Consider the following 21,788-nt stretch of genomic DNA (forward strand, 5'->3'; position numbering starts at 1 on the left):
CCATCCAACCCAATTATTTTCAGCAATTTTCCTATATTATTAAAAGCTGAAAGTTATATTTTGGCCTTTATCTCATACATATATACAAAATTAAACCACTTTTTTAATTAAATTATAAAAAATGCATAATTTAGGAAATACGTAATCGCCGAATTCAATTCGTGTAACTTGGAATCATATAACGACGTACGCTAAAAACCTTGAAATCCTACAAACGAAATATCATCCTTTTGTTTACTTCCTCTTGAAAACTGCGATACAAAAGTGTTGTATTATTTATCTGAAATTACAATAGAATAACATTAAAATAAGATATATTTTAAGAATATCTACAAACGAAAATAAATAATTGATACAAATACAAATAAGTTACTAATTTTCCAGTATTTTTGATGATAGTGTTGATGACCGCCAGAAGAATACCAACCAAAACTTTGACAACAATATTGAAAAAAAAACAGGATAATACTGTATAAGCATCGACAGGTATTAAGAACGCGAAGCGCGAGCGTCAGCGGTCGTGCCTTATGCGCAAAACGCGAAGCGCGAGCGTTTTGCGTGCCTTGCCTCGCCTCGTAAGGCCGCGTGTGGCGCGCTAGTTACTATATCAGATAGTAAAAATTGTTACGGTTTTCAAAAAACTTAATTTTTTTATTTTTACTACCTAAGATGGTAAAATGTACTATAAAATGTGGGAAAAATTATAATATTCTTAGTCGGTAAGGTTTGAATTTAATTTTTTTTTCTGCGGTAATCAGTATTTTAGTTGACATTTTACAGTTAATTTTGTTATAATGAGTTTCTATCTGTGTCTATTGATTTAACTTTATTATTTATTAATCGTCGTTAATTTTTATTAACTTTAGTTCGTACGTCAATTATTACATCAGTTAGATCTGAAATTTTGTACGTAACAGATCTGTTTAGGTAAATGGTTAGCGCACTCGACACTCATGCCGGAGCTCCAGGTTCGATTCCCGTCGCCGCAAAAAAAAAATTGAATTTATTACTTCCAAACATCATAATAATAATCAATAATCAATAAAAATTATAAATAATAAAGTAATAACAGCGCGAAGTATCCAAGAGGTGTTCAAATATAGAACTAAGAGAAATTGAAATTAAATTTTTAAAAATTCGATTTCATCAAAAATTACTATCTTTGGATAGTAAAATCTAATATCTTAAAAGTCTGTTACCAATTTATTATGAAAAGCAGTAAAAATTACTATCCCAAATAGTAATTTCTACTATCAAATTTTTCTCAGTGTACGACGCGCTCACGCGAGAGCTGTTTGACTTTCGTATGCGCACATGATTCCCGCGGCTATATTGGCCTTTTACACAGGGAGTCATAGGTTATAGTCGCTTTTGTTTCCCGCTAATTGAACGACTGCGCTTTTATTTCCGTTGATTATATTCCGGTCGAGCAGCGGGTAAAGCTCGACGGGCTGTAGTTTACGATGCGTTGAAAATTCTTCCCGCGCGCGCGCGGAGCCGCGGCGTAGCTCGACTTATTTTACTAACTATACTTTATCAATAAAATTCAAACTTCAAACTTCGACACTCGCTGCAACTTCTTGCGTAAGTTTTTATTTTTATGACTCGAACATTTTTACAGCTGTTTGACACATATACTAGAGCCTCGCGGGGATAAACTTTATCGCGCGGCAGACAGAGAGAGAGAGAGAGAGAGAGAGAGAGAGAGAGAGAGAGAGAGAGAGAGAGAGAGAGAGAGAGGAGAGTCCGTTCGCGGCTATTATGTCTGGGAAATTTCATCCGCGCTTTTTTCGCGCTTATCTCTAACCGCACAACCAAAAACAGCACCGCAGCAGCTATAACGTATCGTTCGAACTTTCATAGGCTCTCCTACATAGCGCCGTGGGTCAAGCCGGTTTTCGCGCAGGAATTCTTATTTTCCAGCGACCTTCTCGGCAGAACACCGAGTCGCATCGAAAGTTAATATATCTCCCGAAGGAGCAGAGGCAGCCAGATAGAAGTAGTCCTCCGCTCACGCGTGTGGGTGGCTGTATGTAGGTGAAAGACGAGACGAGAAAGAGAGAGAGAGAGCTGGCGGCGCGTTAAACTTTTACAAGCCCGAAGAATCTTTTCGCCGCGCGCTCGGCCACGAGGGAATTCTCCGAAAGGCTCGATCACTCGCTATCTTTCGCTCTTCCTTTGCTCCGTACATATATGTATGTACCTACTGCTGCGCGCGAAAGCGAAGAGAAAATTATTGCTCGCCACGAGGAAAAACTTGGGTCGCTTGATTGAGATCGCGACATTTCGACTTTACTCGCCGCGTCAGCCGATTCGGAGGGACAAATGCGGATTATACGTTATCATGATAATAATAAAATGACAAAATGTTAAGTCGGGCCAATTAAAGTAAAAGGCTTCCAGCGTCTATATATAGCCGAAATTATAGTGTATATTAAACTGCTGGTTGCAGCGAGCTTTAAGTAAAATTCCGAATTATGCAGTCAGTTATGCGAAATTGAGCGATCGCGCTTATATTATTATATAACGCTCGCCAAAGGGATTGAGAAGGGCGATATTGGTTTTTTTTCGGAAAAAGCCGACTCGTATATTTGCTCGCTGGAACGTTAATTTTTTAAATCACGCGTTTGTTAGCTCCCTTTTTTTTTAATTAACGCGCCGACAATAATGACGATACGGCTAATTCGAACGCACCGGGACGTGCAGTATCGCGCGGATTATTGGGGCGGTATTTTCGCCTTCATTTCTGTGTATAGGACAAAAAATGAGAAATAATTGGATGGTCGTCGTTGAAAGTTAATGGCGAAAATGGCTCGGAATTATACCATGAACGAAGCGGGAAAACTCGTTGGCCAACACGTGGCGTTTAATGTTGGCTGACCTCGGGCATCTTAGCTGCCGCGGCTTTACTTAATGTTGTTTGTCAAAGTTTGAGGCGCGCCGTAAATCTAATTTAGGGCTTGCAATCTGTTACGCCGCGTGTGAGAAATCCGAGAGCCTAACTATCGGCGTCTTCCAGCCGAGAGCACTGCTTTTCCAACTTGAGGCTCAGCGAGATCGACAGGTTTGCGCACATGTTGCAGGCGGCGAAAATTCATAGGAAGAAGCTCGAAAGTTCATAAGAACTCGGAGTCGAGCGGGAAAGGTTCGCGCAACAGCGTCAGTATAATAACGAGACAAACGAGTCGGCGACGCGTAGCGCACGCGTGTCGCCTCGTGCGCGGACGGAAAAAATCACGGAGCGCCGCTTATCGCGCCCATCGACCTCCGAGCGGATGCGCATCGGCGTGTAGCAGCATCGACAAAAGGGGCCGGCAGCGAGAAAAATATCGATTAATCGATTAGGCTTTGACGCGCGGCAGGGGTGGCCGGACGGCGTTTTTCGCGCGCCGGAAATTGCGGGGCACACGCAGAGAGCGAGCGATCGAGCGAGCGAGGGTCGCCGTGCGGCGCGATGCGCTCGGCGCTTATTGGTTTGATGCCGCGCGATATTAGGAGAGAATTAGGGAACGCGCTGGCGCGGCAACGGCAAGACAAAGCGATTCGGAACGTGAAGGGTCGGAAGAGCGGCTGCGCCGGCAAAGGGCTGTACGCAATATGCCCGGAGAGAGAGAGCGTGAGAGAGAGAGAGAGAGAGAGAGAGAGAGAGAGAGCTTTCGTTGTGCGCGTGCGAGCTTTGTGTCCCGCAGCTCCATCTCGGCCCCGCGCCGCTTTAAAGGAGATGAGTCGAGAGCCGCAGCGCGCAGAAATTGACTCTGGGGAGCGAGCGAAAGAGTAGACGCGCGCGCGTGTGTGTGTTATAAGTCTGGGTTGCGCGCGCGCGACGAGCCCGGCAAATTTACCGTGCCTTCCACTCAATCTCTTCTCGCCAGCGCTCTTGCTTTTTGCCCGTGAAAGCTCTCTCCCTCTGCTCGTTTTTCGACTTTTGTTATTGTCATCTATTTGCGCTACTCGATCTCTGTCGGTCCTCTCATCCTCTCGCTCTCTCGGCGGATCCTTCGCCGATATGAGCTGAGAATTTCCCAGGATCCTGTCGTTGCTGCGATTTTTCAGACTTTCTCTCGGCGTGTTTAATCTGCGTCCTCAGCGCGCGGACTATATATAGACGAGCTTTGTGAAAACAACACGTGAAATAACGCGCTGATTCCCCCTCTCTCTCTCTCTCTCTCTCTCTCTCTCGCCTCAATCGCGTTGATGCAGGCGCGTCAATCAATCAGCGTTGGGTTTTTCAGCGATCGACTCAAAAATAGCTCGACTCCGCAACGGAGAGCGAAAAAAAGAATATGCACAGGCAGCCCGGCACACGAGCGATTCGCATCATTGTCGAACGCACTCGCGTTTCAATAATTAAAAGCCACCTCGCGGATGGATAGACAGGCAGGCAGCGCCGACGAAATCGAGTGTGTACGCGCGTACACAATCTCCGCGCTGTCGCGTATTGATATTCGAATATTCGAATATTCGAAAAAATCGAAGCTCTGCGCCTTGGCTGTCGTTAAAAAAGCCATCGTCTCGCTCGAGCGCAAGAAGTGAAATTTTCCGCTCCGTAGCATCCGCAGAGAGACAGAGTCCTCCGTACCCGCGCTCCGACTCTCTTCTTTATTACCGTTTATCCGCGGGCCTCCTTTCCATCGTTATTGCCATCCGCAGCAGTTCCCCGGTTCGTCGTATCCGGCTGAATATGCGCCGCCGTCGCCGCCGAGACTGAGCACTCTGAACTTTCCGAACAGTCGTCCGCACTGGGACTGCGGCTGCGGCAGCTCCGCTGAGAAATCGAGAGCGCTTTTCGCGATTGTATAACGCATATATACATATGCCCGTGGACCCGAGGCTCACGCGCGCTTAAGCTTATCTTGCCTGCCGTAGTAGCTGTAATGTGCTAATAAGCCGCGCGGAGGTCGCCGCCCCACGATTTTCCGTCCTGCCCTCGCGCGCTTTATTTTCCCGCTTTGCAATACTCGTCACCGAGCTTTCTCTCTCTTCCTCTTCTGCGACGACATTCTACGCGATTTTCCCGCTTATTGGATATAAGTGGCGGTTGTCGCGAGAGAGAATTCTTAATTCCGTATATAGGTATAAGCGAACTTCGCTACTATACACTGCGTCGGCGCTCTATAGGTGCTACTGTTAAGCGCGAACGCGGATTGACGCATTTCCGAGCAGCCGGCGGCGCGAGTTAATGACTTGCCTGTCTTTGTATCCGGCTTGTCAATTGCGACCAATTAGTCCCCGAGCTTCGGAGCTGCGGGTCGCGTATATTTGCTGGGAGCAGACTCGGCGCAGGGGATGCGGAATTGATTCGTCTTCGATGATCGCGTCGATCTATAAAATATCCTCGTATTTTTCACCGTGCACACGAAAATACAGTGACCGAAATATCAGAGAGTCAATTTACGCGCCACTAGAGCAGAGTTTTTTTCATGCGCGAAGCAAAATCTCGCCTACATAGGTATACCTGCGTAACCAGCGACGGCAACTTGGAAATCGTGTCCCGGCGCTTTTGTTCTTTTTCCCTGCGTGGCTATTGGACCTAGTCCAGTTAGTGACCATACATAGCAAGTCCCGCGTCCCGGGCTCCCAATTCTTTCCATCCGTTATGTAAACTCTGTTCTTTTTGCGCTAATGCTTCGTTGCCCAGACTGCGTAATCTTCTTTTTATCTCCCCGATGTCTCTCGTCTTTCGCGCGAGCCCACTACACTGGCACTAGCGGTGTTTTATGTGTAGGCATGTTTTCAGCTATGTTTGACAATCGTCGGAGGACATTTCATGCATACAGATCAGTACCGCTGTTCCCCCGGTTTATATTTGCAAAAACGAGCGCTATCTGCTCGTCTAAATGTGTTGACTCGCGGCTAATTGGCAATTTTTCGAGTGATTTTATCGGGATATTTATTGGGGGGCGTTCGCGCTCCTTATCTAACCCCATCCTGCTACCGAAAATTAACCCTGGCATTATCGCTCTGCGATTCTCCCCAACGATCGCAAGGGACAAGCTGACCCTTCTTCGAAGATTTATGACGCAAATCCATAAATTACAGGCTCTCCCGCAGACGACCCGAGCCGAAGTGCAATACATCTGCAGCGACATCGCCAATCGAAACCCCCCTGCAGCCGCGTTTAATCGAGTCGGGTTATATGGAAATTTGTGCAACGGAATTGCGTATTTTAATTTCGCTCGCTCTCGCTCTCCTGCGGGGTCTCACAATTTTTAATTGCGCCGTCAGGGTAACGGCGTGCTTAACGTCTTGGTCAAGCTGCAAGGGCAGCAGCGTCGTAAAAGTGAAGGACAATGGGCAGAGAGGGCGTCTATATAATCGCGAAAACCGCAGCGGCGCACAGGAGTGACGGGCGAGCTGAAGGGACTTGATTATTCCCTCGCAGCTTCGTTAGAATATTAAAGCACGAAAATATTATACTGAATCGCTAAATTTTACGCGATGCAAGCTCTCATCGTGAATAATGTTGCCAACAGCGAAGTTGCGCCCGAAACCAGCTTTTTTCCAGATAAACGTAAGCGCGGTATAATGCGATATTGAGTACGATCAATAGGGGGAAAAAATCTCTGCGCTGCACGCAGCTTGTTTTCCACGAGGAGGGCAGCCCCACGCGCATCAGCGATTTTCCAAACATCGATTCGACTTTATTACAGTTTTAACGAGCGCGGGTCGCGTCCGCTGGGGTATGCAGAAAATCAAGCGCGCAGCGAGTTGTCGGAACAATCGTCGGTATTTGCATGCGCTGCCCTGGATTTCCTCCCGCGCGCATGCACCGCGTCAGATGCGACTTGCTGAACTCTTTATCGCGACGCAGTGCACAACTTTGTTCTGTCTGCGGCACTGCAGTCGTGAATGCGCGCGCGATTTTTATTTATACCTTATATATATATATATATATATATATATATATATATATATATATAATACCACACGCGAATTCGCTTTGTTGAAAACGCGGCGTAAAACGCTGATGTACGCGTCCTCCGAGAGAGTTTGCGAAAGGATAAAAGGCGAGCTTTAATCGTATACAGCTTTTGTGAAAGCGAGCCGCAGGGACAATGCAAGTAAACATGCTTGTTTTTTTTTTGTTTCTCAAAAATTGCGCAGTTGATTCACAATCATAATGTGGAATATTTCATTTCTGTTACAGGTGAGTCTCGCCACTTTGCGTACGCTGGACCGCGTACACGCGTAAGTGTAAACAATATACGCACAGCGAATTTAATTCGATCTGCACGCGCATCGGAAAATTATTAAAATACACGTGCGAATTGTACGGAAACATTTTCAGTTATGCGGATCACTTTGAACTCGTAGCTCTCCGCGCGCGTTACCGCAATAAAAGCTGCCTATTTGTTCGCGGAATTCGCGTTGTATTATTGGAGAGGCGTGTCGCACCGCTCTCTCTTCCTCGGGTACGTTTTTCCAACGTATACACTCCACGAGCTCACACACGCAGGCGTATACTTATACACGTGAATCTCTTCTAGCCAGACCTTCCTCTCTCTCTCTCTCTCTCTCTCTCTCTCTCTCTCTCTCTCTCTCTCGCTCTCTCTCTCTCTCTCGCTTTCTCTCTCTCTTTCTCTTCTGCACATATGCTCTCGATCTTTAAAAGCGACAAAGGCTTTGTGCCATTTATATTCAAAGTCCCCAAAGTGCTGAATAATGTCCCTCCGGTATGAAAAGGCCGCGCTGCTGGCGCGCGCGATCTCCTCTCTCGCTCTCTCGCTTGCTCGCTCGTTGAAAAGTGGCGTCGGGTTTCCTGTTCCGCATTATAATAAAATATCGTCGTCTTAACTAGACCTAATAGGGTCGGCTCTGGCTTTTCTTTAAGCTCGTGTGCACTGCGCGGACAATGCCGCGCGACATCCCGCCGATTCGCCCAGTTTCGATGCCTGCATGTACAGCGACATGTATTTTATTCGACATAATGGCTGCTTTTCAGTCCTGCTCGTTCGCTTCGCTTTTTTTTATTTCCTTTCTCGAGTGCCCAGGATTATCTGCCGGAATAACGTTCGGGTCGTTCAGCGCGGCCTCTTTTGCGCCGCTGCTCCCAGCTGATATAGCTCATTTTCTTTATAATATTTTTCGAGGGCTCTGACGATAACAACCCAGCGTTGTGTGGAAAAGGTTTCATATCTAATTTCGCATGCATTTGCTTTTGCTGGATCAAAATAGAATTTATTCGCGCATCGGTTATTCGGAATCGCTCGGATTTCATCATTTCAACTGCTTTGATTAAAATTAGATTTTAATTAAGAATCCGATTGACAGCCATCGTTCTTTTGTACTGTTAACCCGTTCCATTTTTTATTTCGGAATTGAAACGTTTCAGTATGGATTAATTAATCGATTAGGCGAAATCCGATCCGCGCCATCAAAGGCTTCGGCTATTTACGGAAATAAAATGTTTTTTAATGAATCGCAGAAGGAGAGAATGGGGAGTAGCACAAGAGCGCCCGCGTGTGCCTAGTCCGCTTCAAAGGGGTTAGCGGCACAAAAGAAACGCAACGTACTGTTGAACTCAAATGCGGCTTTTGTTCGACGATTAAGGGTGTCAAAATAGTTATGAAGCGGTAAATTAAGGCCCAGGTGCAGTTAGCTAGTCAATTATAGGGTGGCGGGAAACGCGCTCGCCGTATAATCATGCAGTACAACGGCAAAGCACGGTAAACATAACGTAGATTATTGTGCATCAATAAATTCGCAGAGCCGCTCTCGGAATCGAATCCTCCCACAAAGCGCGGAGTTGGCGGAAAAAGTAGCGTATATTTGCCAACGCGCGGTCAAAGAAAAAAAGTTACGCGCAGACGTGCGCGTTATACTTTATCGGGCGAAGAGCCGCAATTCCGAAAGAAGAAGTGGCAGACGAAGAAGAAGAAGAAGAAGCCGAAGAAGGAAAAGAGGCTTCTCCTATTTAATAAGCCTCAGCGCTCCGGGGGCTGTGCCGCGCCGTAAACGAAATAAAGTAGGCATACGCGGCGCGGGCCACATTCGAGGCCGAAAATCCACTTTACCCTCAGAAGTTTTCCCCGCTGGTCCTGGCGGCGCCATTAGGAAAAATCCAATCGCGAGCTCGGCTCCTTTCGTGAGTGTGTCCATATATACTTGTACGCTATACATAGCTCGTCCGTCCGCTGGATACAGAGCCAGCCGCGTTGTGGGGTGGGAGGCAAAAATCCAGCGAGGAAAATAAGAAATCCGATATTCAAAAGGCCGAGAGCTCTAGCAAAGTGCCGCGGATGGTATGAAGCGCGATCGAAGGGCGCGGCGGCGCATCGACATCGCGTACGTGCAGCGGCGGCTGTAGTCGAGGCTTCGCAAAAAGCCCGGGCCCGGGATTTGTCATTCATTCGCCGGCGCTAGAGATAGAGAGAGAGAGAGAGAGAGCGAGAGAGAGAGGGGGGGGGGGAGAGCGGAGCGTGTATGGGATGTACGTGTTCGCGAACGGGGGAAAAAGTATCCGTACGCGATGTTCCTATAAAGTGGATGGTAATCCTGTTTTGTTTTGCTTTCGTTCCGAGCTCTATACGTGCATTTCGTTCGTCCCTCATAGGGCGAGAATCGCCCCGGCAATGCCATCCGCGGATTCCCGATGCATGCGATAAACAAAGTTCTCGTCTTCAGGGCGTAAAAATCTTTGAAAATCCGCGCATCGCTGGCTAAAGCCAGTCACTCAGCCTCGCGAGCTGAAAAAAGCCGGGCGAGAAAGAGCGAGCGAAAGAAAAGAGCCTGCCGAAAAGTGCTCCCCTCCAGGCACACGCAAAGTGCAAAATGACGATCGCTCGGCTATACAGCCGCGCATTCCTCAAAAGCGAGCGCAAGACGCTACTCATCCCGCCATTTGCGCAAATGTATGCGCGCGCGTCTGGAGTGTGTACGCAAAAGGGAGCCGGAGACGTCGTAACGACGGCTTTTTTGCCGGCGCGCGTACATGTATCCTATACCTATACATACAGTAGTAGGGAGAGCCAGCTACGGTGCGCGTAACGACCTTAACGGCGCGTTACTTAAAGGATCCGTCGCTGCGAGCCTTTTAGTCGTCGTCGTCGTCGTTGTCGTCGCGGACCCCGGGGGAGAGGTGTACTGCTGCGCGTATACTTATACGCTTTGAGTCTCCGGGCCAATGAACGGCCGACTCAGGCTGCGTCGAGGGTTTACGTATGGGGGAGCGGAGGGATGGATGGGGAGAGCGCGAGAGTATAAGTAGCGCCGAGAGATGGATCCGGGATTTCCGTCTTTTTTTATTATTTAACGGCTGGATTGACTCGGGAGCTTTCACGAGAGGTGGGCCTCTAATGGAGAGGGAGCCGCTCTCTGCTGCTGATGATGATGAAGCGTTGTTGCGCTGCGCGTGTTATGTGAGTCGTTAAATCAAGCAGCAGGCTACTCTATTCTCGTCTCGCGATGCTCCTTTTTCGGCGCCGAGCTTTGTCTGCACGAATATGATCGTTGTTACATCGTATAAGCTTTGCGGCTTTGCCGAGTTTTGACTCCGCTTCAGAGACGATAAACCTACTCTCGCGCGGAGCGTAAGAGCTCTTGACGCGCATGTATCATTGGCGCATTGTACGCGGCGCGCTAACCTGCTTCTGCATACACAACAGCTGTGCGTACCCGGTGCGTACCCGGTGCGTACCCGATGCGTACCCTCTGCAACAGACAGTACGCGGACACTTTCCCGGACCGGTTTCGAAAAAAAGGGGAGATGATCCCCTCTCGGATCAGTTTTTGGCTTGTTAGGGGTCTCATTGTTCGCGCCTCTTGCCACGGGGGGAATCCACGAATAGATTTCTTTGCATCGCCGGTCTTATCCCGTAATTCCTCATTGTGCTCCGCGAAGAGACAGCTTCGTTGACCGAGCGACGAACGGCTGCGCACTCTATTATGCGGTACACACAGAGGCTCTCAATTCCCCTACAAAGCGACGCGTATATGCGTTCACTTCTGCGGCAGAAGTGTACCTGGTACATGCGTATACAAAGCTGATGGAGAATCGTTGCTGGAAAAATTGACGAGGTGCGAGGGGTAATAAAAAGAGCCGCTCATACCGTCGGTGCAGTGCTGCAGACAGACTCCCAAGGCAGACATCGCTAGCTTTACGAGCTTCCGCGGAAATTCTCCGGCCCCTCGTGATTATAATAATTGTCCGTCTCTCTAGTCCCTCTCGCAGGGCGCGCGCATAGTCGAGATTTTTAATACCCCGCAGCAGAAGCAGCCGTATGAATGAACTCTCCCTCTCTCGAGACAGAGCAGCTCTAGCGGCATAGCAGCAGAGACGAGTGTACAGAAGTGCGCAGGAATGCGCGCCGCCGCCCTACTCCATAGTTATAAACATCCCCCTGAATTCCGCGCTTTGAACGCAGCTCGACATGGGTGACTACGTAGCTATATATACATGCATGCGTCTATCTACGGCAAAAGCGCGAGCGCGTAGCCTCTTCGCATCAATGAACGCCTCTGTTATATATTGTGATGTAGACGTGCATATATATAGCTATGGCTCGTATATGCCTCCCGGCAGGATTACGCGAAAAACACATTTACACGCGCAGCGCGTAAGAGCTGATGCTCATGCAGCATACGTGTAGAGAAAGGGCCGTATAACTCTTACAGGTGCGCGCGCGACTTACAAGTTCGTTTCCTTTTTTTCTGTAATAATAGTTTTAACGCTCGAAAGCTTTTAGCAGCTAAACGTAGCCCGACGAGTATTCTCTTCTTCACGCGGAAAAACAAGTGGGCCATTTTAAAATCGTAAACAAACGGAGGGTCCTGCACTTTTTACATATTCGCATGGAATTAAATCCACTTTCGCAGGCGCGCTAAACCCGGGCTTTCCGCGTCGGATTACATATACCGCGCTCTCTGACGACTGTTCAAGTTCAGCACGCTTTTAAAAGCGCGCGCGCGCGACCCATATTTCGCATTACCTGTTATACACATGCAGTATACACGCGCATACATAAGCCATCAGGCCGATCCACACATGCACACGTCGTGCGCGCACATTCTCCGTTTTCACGCAGCCACTGCACGGATACGGACTAGGAGCGGAGTAGATAGGAGTAGCCAGTCAGCCGGCTGAGAGCGTCGCGCTCTGGCGTGTGAAGGATGTTCTCTGAACCGCGCGAATTTCGCTCAGGCTTTTTCTCCTTATATACCTACCTATATAAGACTTGTATAGCGCGGCAGCTCGAGCTCTCAAGTGCATCGGTTGTTTTCACGTTGACCCCATTTCTTCCTCCATCCCCCCCCCCCACACACACACACGCGCGCGCGAATACTCGCACGTCGTCCCTCTTTCGCGTCGTTTTTTCGATATATGCGAGCTGTTCGCGCGCGCGAGCGCTATCGCGAGTGTATTATAGGGATAGCCTTTTGTGGCAAGCCGCGGAGAGAGCGCATACCTGCCTCCGGAGTTAAGAGCTGTTTTGTGCACGATCCTGCTTTGTTTTTCGAGCAAAAAAGGCAAAATGGCGAACGAATCGCGCCGGAGATACGAGACTTTTTTCTGGACGCTTTGTTGCGATCGCGGCGCTCGTGGGGTTGGCTGTACCGTTACCGCGCGCGCGATTCTTCTTTTCTTCCCTTTCACTTCGATGCATGCGCGAGTGTGTGCACTATGGCGTGCACGCGCGCGCGATGTTTTTATTGTTGTGCCCCTGTATGCCCACTATTTTTATGCGCTGCTTATATTTGCGCCGAGTCTTGGCGCGCGAATTAAAAAAAGACGCTGCCGCGCATATTGCCTTGCTCGGGACACTTTTGGTTTTTTGAATGGACGTTACTTTAAAAATAAACATATATATCATTTTAATAAAGAAATTATTTCCTAATTGCTATTCGTACACGAGTAATTATACAATTCACACAAATGTTTACTTAACTGCAATCATTCAAATATTGATTTAAATTATCTGCCCAATAAATGAGTTATCTTTTGAAAACGGAGTGCTGTGTGTTTCCAATGTTATTAATAACTTATGATACAAATCTTAAGTAAAAACCTAACGTAACTAATTTAATGTTTAAACAACTTAAATTTATTAATTCATGAAAAATAATTTTTAAAAGGATAATGTTCAACATATAAATAAATCTGACATTTTATTACTCAATTTTAAATTTGTTAAACACTTTGATTAATGTTGTTGCTTATATAAACAAAATCTCATAATGTATTCATAAAATAATGCATTTAATGAATATCTGAAATAAAATGTTATATATAATAATTTCTATTTATAATATAAATACTACTAATTATGAAATGTAAAATTAGTAAAACCATTAAAGTATGCATAGGTAAAAATGAGTAACATAGCCAGTGATTATTAGATGCCAAAAACATTTTGAGTTAATAGTAATGTTAGAGTATCGCAGAACTGTGTATATATACTTGAGTCGGTAGTGCAGAATAAGAGCTCCACCCACAAAGTGAAAGTGGAAGCGTTGACGCTTGTCAGATTTCGATTGGCTAAGAGAATTTGAAGACGCTACCGGTACCTGGCGGCCGAGCTGGCAGTTACGAACCGCACACGCTTCCATTTCTCAGTCCCACTCCCATGCGCGCGGCAGTTGGCCTGCAGCCTCTTGCCGATACGCTTGTCATTGTGTAAGAGTGAGTCAGCCGTTTCGCGCGCTTCAAAATGTACAACGGCATCGGCTTGACGACGCCGCGTGGCTCCGGCACTAACGGACACGTACAGCGTAACTTTGCTGTTGTGCGGAAACGCGAAAAAGTTAATAACAAGGTCGATCTCACAGCGGACACTGCTGATCGTCAACCGAATAAGGAAATTTTAGATCACGCCAGAAAACGGAAGCTGGAGGTTAAGTGCGCCGAATACGCTGACATTTTAGAGGAGCAAGGCTTTTCGCAAGATGAAATTGCTATCAAGCTCGAATCTTACCGAACGATGCTGCAACTCAAGGACAAAGAGCTCGAGGAAGCGGAGAAAAGAAGCAGCGAACTCGTGCAAGAAACTCATCATCTCGCAGAAGCTAATTTGAAGAAAAATAGTTTGTTGCGCGAAGCTTTTGGCATATCTGCTCATTTCGTGGACGGCACTAGTTTCGACCCCGAGAGACGTGAACGTGAGGCTCAATTACGGGCTATGGTTGAAAAGAATAAGAACTATCAACTCGTGCGCACACCAAGCCCGACTTCGGAACGCACAAGTGATTTGGAAAATTTGCAGAAAAAAGAAGAAAAAGCAGAGAAGAAAAAAGAGAAAAAAGAGAAAAAAGAACGTAAAAAGCAGAAAAAAGAGAAAAAAGAATCGTCCAAAAGTAAAGAAAAATCCGAGAAGTCGAAGAAGAAAAAGAGGGAGAGAAAACGGAAAGAATCTGGTTCTAGTGACAGTGACTCGTCAACGCAGCTCGAGCGAAAGCCAATTGGTACTTTGGAAGCGTTGAAAAAATCAGAAAGAAGAGACGACAGGGTAGAAGACAAAAACAGAAGAGACGAAAGAAGAGGAGACAAAAACAGAAGCAGCAAGCATAAAATGGATGAAAAAAAACCATCAAGCGAGAAAAAACAATCCGAAAAATCAAAGAAGAGGAAAAAATCGAAAAAAGTGAGTGAATCGGAGTCCAGTGATGATTCAAGTGACGATTCAAGTGACGATTCAAGTGACGATTCTAGTGATGAGTCAAATGACTCGTCACCTGGACGCGTACGTAAGCTAGCTCGCACTTCAGAGGATCCAAGAGATTCGAGAAAATTAAAGAAACGAGATGAAAGGGTAGAAGACAAAAAGCGAAGAAACGAAAGGGCAGAAGGCAGAAACAAAAGCAGTAAGCATAAAATGGACGAAAAAAAATTAACAAGTGGTAAAAACAAATCCAAAAAGAGAAAAAAATCCGAAAAGTTAAGTGAATCGGAGTCTAGTGAGGATTCAAGTGACGATTCAAGTGACAATTCTAGTGACGATTCAAGTGATGAGTCAAGTAAGAGTGACTCATCAGCTCGACGCGCACGAAAGCCACTTCGTTATACAGAAGCAAGAGATTTGAAAAAATTGAAGAAAAGAGTTGAACGAGTAGATGACAAAGAGAACCGAGACGAACGAATAGACGACAGAAAAAGTCGAGACGAACGAGTAGGTGACAGTAAGCACAGAGATGAAAGAGTGGACGAAAGAAAGAACCGAGGCGAACGAGTAGGTGACAGAAAGCACAGAGATGAAAGAGTGGACGAAAGAAAGAACCGAGACGAACGAGTCGACGACAGAAAGAACCGAGACGAACGAGTTGACGACAGAAAGAACCGAGGTGAACGAGTAAACGACAGAAAGAACCGAGACGAACGAGTAGACGACAGAAAAAACCGAGACGAACGAGTAGACGACCGAAAGAGCCGAGACGGACGACTAGACGACAGAAAGAACCGAGACGAACGACTAGACGACAGAAAAAACCGAGACGAACGAGTAGACGACAGAAAAAACCGGGACGAACGAGTACACGAACGAGTAGATGACAGAAAGAAACAAGACGAACCAGTAGACGACAGAAAGAGCCGAGACGGACGACTAGACGACAGAAAGAACCGGGACGAACGAGTACACGAACGAGTAGATGACAGAAAGAAACAAGACGAACGAGTAGACGACAGAAAGAGCCGAGACGGACGACTAGACGACAGAAAGAACCGGGACGAACGAGTACACGAACGAGTAGATGACAGAAAGAAACAAGACGAACGAGTAGACGACAGAAAGAGCCGAGACGGACGACTAGACGACAGAAAGAACCGGGACGAACGAGTACACGAACGAGTAGATGACAGAAATAACCGAGACGAACGAGTAGATGACAGAAAGAACCGAGACGAACGAGTATACGACAGAAAGAACCGAGACGAACGAGTATACGACAGAAAGAATCGAGACGAACGGATAGATGACAGAAATGTAAGAGACGAACGACTAAATGACAAAAATAAAAGAGACGAACTAGTCGACAACGAAAATGAAAGCTGTAATCATACGAAAAATGAAAAAGAGTCATCTGAGAAGAAAAAACAAGAGAAAAAACGAGACGAATCAGACTCTAGCGATGATTCAAGTGACGACACGAGTGACGACACGACCGACGACACGAGTAACGATTCGAGTGACACTTCAAGCGACAGCGACTCTTCTGTCGATAGTAAATCAAAAAATCGACGTATTGTTGATAATAAAAGATCGCGAAGTGCATCAAAAAATGAAAATCCGAAAAGTGAGAAAAAATTATCTGATGATTTAAATGGTTATGATTCTTTTGATCTTGAAAAACCAAAAAGACGATGCACCGACGATAAGAGGAGTTCAAGGAAGTATTGATAACTCGATTTGCTAACTAGCAAAATAAGCCTCGCTTTATTGTGGCTCGATTGATATGTTTCAACATTATTGACTTGTTCATTAAATAAATATTTTAGTAAAATATACAAAACTTTATACTTGCGAAATTCCCTACCTTACTTTATTATTCTTATTAAAATTCACTTATCAGAATATTGCACAATTTTAAACTAGTTTCGATTATTTTATAGATATTTTTTTATCATACAAAGCCAATTTTTTGAGTTTATTTTTTACCTTGATTTTCATGTTATATGCAGAAATTTTCACCTGGGTACACATACGTATTTGTCCTGGATCTATATAAATAAAATTAATGATAACATTATGAAACGGTTTTTAACGTATTTTTGAATTGCAATAAAATTAGTACAATAATAAACAAATCAAGTATTTACAAATATATTAAATAACATTAATTTTTTATAACATTTTATTAACCAGAAAAAAGTATTGTAATGTTGTTAACAAGTTCTCATTGCAGTTTCAGAAATAATTATTTGATTTAAAAGTGAATCCCTATTTCATGAATTCAAAATATGAATAGTACTTTTATTCTGTGTTCGCTGTCCGGTCAAAGCCACTTTGAAAAACGCGCCAACATGGCAGCGACTCAGCGAGTCCCATTGGTGACCTAAGGTTACCGAACTCCTTACATAGGTTATGACCGTCAGTTGACATATCTGACGTTACGACTGTTCTAACGTTGCTGTGAAGTGGCGCGTTTTTTAAATTCAGTTTGTCCGGGTAGTAGACAAATAAAAGAAAATATTCATACAATGTAGTTAAATATTAATTTTTTATAATGAAGAAAGTAGTGTTTGTGATATATGTGAGCTATAATTTATCAAAGTGTAAACAATACGTCAAGGTTAATTATAACATTATTTCCTCACGATAGAAAAAAATCTGTCTATGAACTATAATAATAAAAAATCTTCAACCAAAATAAAAATAAATAAAATAAAATACGTATATTCGGCGTATTTTTATAAGTCTGGATATTTTCGCAGTATAATATGTTTATCTTTCGTTAACTACGTGCATTCATGACCGCGCCACATGTTTGACATTTTGAAAATGCTTATCACAAGAAAATTTAAATAACTTATTTACCCATTAATGAATAACACTTATCAGTATTGCGAAACAATACCAATTCATTGATTAATCAGCTTTGTATAATTTTGTATAAAAATGAAAAGAGAGACAGTATGTATATGTGATTATTCTTAAGCAAATTATTTTTTAGGAAGAAATATTTTCTGGATTCGACGATTGAAAAACGCCAGAATTTGACCTGAATAAAAAACGAAACTCGCATACGATACCTTATTTACACTATAAGCATCTTCACCTGTCCTTACTTTACGTAGTATACCTGCTAAAATCTACGCTCATATAGATAATTATCTTCAAAAATTCTTGAATTTAAATAGTAAAGTTATCGAAAAAAATCGCTTTCAACCCACTAGCGCTAACCTTTAGTTTGAGTCTATATAGTAATATGAATTTTTCGTTACTCCTCTAAACATTATGTACATGTCGTGAAACAATGGCTATACGTTTTGTGAACAGTGCTATTAGTTGATACGGCATGCATCAAACCGTTTTGTCATTCGAGTTTGAATTTTTTACAACCGAGATTTTTCATCATCAAGACAAGGTAGAAACTCGAATAAACTTTGTCCGATAAGTATATGTGCTCCTCAAATTAAAAAAATCGAATATTTTAACATTGTGAGGATTTAAGCAGGATTAGTAAATATACCCGATCAAAGCGCGAGTGCAAGTGCGTTTGCTGCACAGGCGGCGAGGTTTCAGAAAAAAAGCGGTTTATCGAGTTTTTTACTACCCCGATAATTAACATACGCTGCATGCGCACGTAAACATTATTGACCGAAATCACATTCAGCCCCGCAAGCCGGCATTAATACAGGTGCACGATTTTTTTCCACAAGGTAATTACAGCGAATACTATATCCGGCGACGCGTGATTTCGTTGATTACAATTTTCGCTGGCTGTGCGCGTATGTGTGTGCGTGTGTGTGCAGTAGCGAAATTCGAGAATCGGCTGAAAAATGTTCGATGGGACTCGAGCTCGTAAATAAGCGAGGCATTTCGACAGCCGATTTATTGTGCGTTGCACGACAGCGCCACTTGTTTAAGAAGTGCGTCAATAACAAAGAGAGAATATTTGATCGTCAAAGCGCGACGTGTATTTAATGAACGATTATGTATACACGCGCGCGAGCGGGCGCGGGCAACGAGGCCGAAGAAGAGCCCTCGACTCTTCTTTGTCGGTGCGGGCGAGCGCCATTCAAACGCTGCACCGAGTGCATGAGCTATTACGTACAGCATACGTATACCAAGCAGACACAAAATCGTTCATATAATTCGGCGCACGATACTCGAGTACGTGTATGTATATACAATACATGTATTATATATAACACTCGTCATTTTCCCGCTGTAATTGAAGTTTTTTCACTTTATTTACCTTTATTGCGCAGCAGCGATAAATTTAATGGAATTTTTAGTATACGCTGCGTATACGTACATCAGTAAGAGCCGGCGAGGTGCTTTTCATAATATATATATACACGAGTGAATCAATGGAACGGAAATCAATTTGAAAAGGTAAAAACTCGGCGCCGCGCAGCGCGCGTGAAGGGCAGTTGAGAAAGAAAAAGGGTCGTTCAAGCGGTCGTTAAAATTTTTACCACCCCGTATTTCGCGTCATTTTAAGCGCTCCGTCGTCGTGCATCGGCTTTAACAATGTCAGCTTTTCACCGGTTTAACTGTTATTTCGATTTCATGCTGATCGCTCTTTACGCCGGGGCTTGAAAAAGAACGTGCGCGCGAGCGCGGCGCTCTATATAAATATAATGCGACGTTTTCGCGATTGACGTGAAAATGCGCAAACATGTACTTGCGTGCGCGCGTGATAGAAAAAAATTCGGGGAGGAACTGCCGTGTTATTCACCGACGGCTGCGCAGCCAGCTGATTTTTATTGAATTTCCTTGCAAATTAAAGTGCCTCGTTTTAATCCGTCGCCCGCCGGCCAAAGTGCGCGGAACGCTTTAAATCGTCAATTTTGAGGGAATTCGCTTCCAAATAGGATTGCGCCCGCTGACAGTAACGTACATTTTTATCGGAATATTCAATTGACTTAGTTTGCCTTGTAGATGTATACCGCAAGAGAAAAATCGCACTTAAGGCGCGAGGAATAGACTGCAGTGCTCCTATGCTATTTTTCCCGGAAATATTATGCACATATAGCTCGCTAGAGTGAAAATAAAAACGGCGGTATAATGCTGATATTTTTATTCCTCGAATACGCTACCTATATTTTATTTATTTTTTAAATTTTATTATTTATCGAGTGATGTTAATTTTTAAATTGAAAATAAAGAGGCGGGATTCGACGAAAAATTGACAAATGGGTTCTCGGTACAAACATGAATGTGGAATATGGTATTCGTGCGCGCGAGATTTTGTACCGGATAACCTTTTCTCCTAAACGGAAGCTGCAGGCTTTAAATCCCCGCTGAACCCTTTGAACATCAGAGGACGAGCTGCCGGTCCAGTTATATATGTTTCTATTTTCGTCGATCCCTCTTAAAAGCCATTAGCCGTATGTGTATAGAACTCATGTGTATTCATATCGAAAAAAGCTCGATTACAGGAGGGATATTTTCCGTCTCAATAGTGCGAGCGCGAATCGTCTGGACTTTGCGCGCGCATCATTCTTATCCTTTTTTCATCGTACTGGAAACAAGGCTTTTAAACGAGGAAAGAGCGCGGAGGGAGAGAGCGAGAGCAGGGAGCTGATTGTACGGGCCGGTGTTTCGGTTTTATTGCTCGCGAAAAACGGGGATTGAAGGTGAAAAATGCGAGATTAGAAAAGAGAGAAAAAGATAGCGCGGCAAATAGAGTAAAAAAGAGAAGCCGCGCGCTTGAAGAGGATTAGAAACCATAAAGTGCGCCGCGCTCTTAAATCCTTTTTTATGATGGATTTCGCGGCATAAGCTACGAAGGCGCACGCGCTCCCTATTAAATATTTGCCTTTTCGAGGTGTCCGCGCGGCGAACAAACAGCTTTCCTTGATTAAAAACTGTTGACGGATACGACGTTGTATACGAAAACAGGACACACAGGCTTTACAAGCCCATCCCCCCGCCGAAAGTCACACACGACTTCTTAGCGAGGAGTTAGCGCGCGATTTCGCGAGCTATTTCGCCGGCTCGGGACTTTTATTTGGCTTTCGGGGCCGGCTTTATGAGCGTCGCATAAAACCTCGCGCAACTCCCGCGAGTGAAATCAAGGCGGAGAAAGAGAGAGAGAGGGAGATTCCATTTTGATTTTTATTGCCGCGCGCGCGCATATCGAGAGAAAGAGACGACTGCGCTGCAGATACCGATATACCTAGACGCTTCGCGCACAAAAGAAGGGTGTGACAGCAGCAGCTAGCATCAGAAGTGGAATAAGGGATAGCGTCGTCGCGGGAGCCGGGATTTGGGTTATATATATATATATATATATATATATATATATATATATATAGAGAGAGAGGGGGGTAAAAGCCATACATACACATACATACCCACGCAGAAACGTGACGAGCGGAGAGAGAGAGAGAGAGAGAGAGAGAGAGAGAGAGAGAGAGAGAGAAAACTCGAGTCGTCGCTGTCAAGCCGTAAACCCGTTTTTCGCGAGAGGAAAATCCAGCTCGCGCGCGCGCAACGGGAAATCGCGGGCGTGACATCTGCCGCTCTCTCTCTCTCTCTCTCTCTCTCTCTCTCTCGCTCTATCACCTCGCGGCTTTTATTATATTTTTTTCTTCGGCTTTCCGCCGTGCGGCTTTCTCGACGCAAGGTATACGACGCGCACGACGCGTGATTGATGCTGAGAGACGCTGCCTCGTCATCGTCCTCGTTTTCGCGCCCGGATTCCATCCCTCGGATTCTTAAGTATGAAAATGCCAAAGTGCTGCGAGAACCTTGCGGATAATTTGGCGGAGGGCGCGGCTGTGCGAGTATACGCGCGTATACATCAGAGCTGGGTAGCGAGGTAGTTGATGAGCGACTGATGCCGACGGCTTCAGCCGCGCGTATACTGTGATTGCGAGGCTGGAATCGTTGTTTCCATTTGCGAATCAATTTGGGTGTCTGCTTTTGAGGCCGGGCGGTTATCAATTTTGACGGTGTTCGCGAGGGGAGAGCGGCCGTATCGCATGAATAAACTCGTCAGGCTCGTGTGAAGTTTGGTATAATAAGGCGTATATGAACTTTTGTGTGAAAAATTAGCGATAGATCTCCCTCGGCGCGTCGCTCCATAGAAAGGAGATCGAGAGTTTCGTGAGAGAAGCCGCTCTCTGACCTTGGGCTCAGCCAACGCCTGCAGCATATATCTAGTCAGCACTGATGAAGATAAAT

At 45.2% G+C, this 21,788-nt stretch overlaps 2 protein-coding genes across 2 annotated transcripts in view; both read left to right on the forward strand.

Annotated features, from left to right (window-relative positions):
- Positions 1 to 21,788, forward strand: part of LOC100118642 (toll-like receptor 6) — a 62,473-nt gene that overhangs the window by 15,924 nt on the left and 24,761 nt on the right. The window lies entirely within an intron of this gene.
- On the forward strand, positions 13,527 to 16,435 carry LOC103317019 (protein PIF). The gene has a single exon (XM_008213572.3). It carries the CDS (start codon positions 13,647 to 13,649, stop codon positions 16,326 to 16,328), a length of 2,682 nt encoding a protein of 893 aa, XP_008211794.1. The 5' UTR covers positions 13,527 to 13,646; the 3' UTR covers positions 16,329 to 16,435.

The sequence above is a fragment of the Nasonia vitripennis genome, chromosome 5 (genome assembly GCF_009193385.2).
Source record: "Nasonia vitripennis strain AsymCx chromosome 5, Nvit_psr_1.1, whole genome shotgun sequence".
Taxonomy (NCBI): domain Eukaryota; kingdom Metazoa; phylum Arthropoda; class Insecta; order Hymenoptera; family Pteromalidae; genus Nasonia; species Nasonia vitripennis.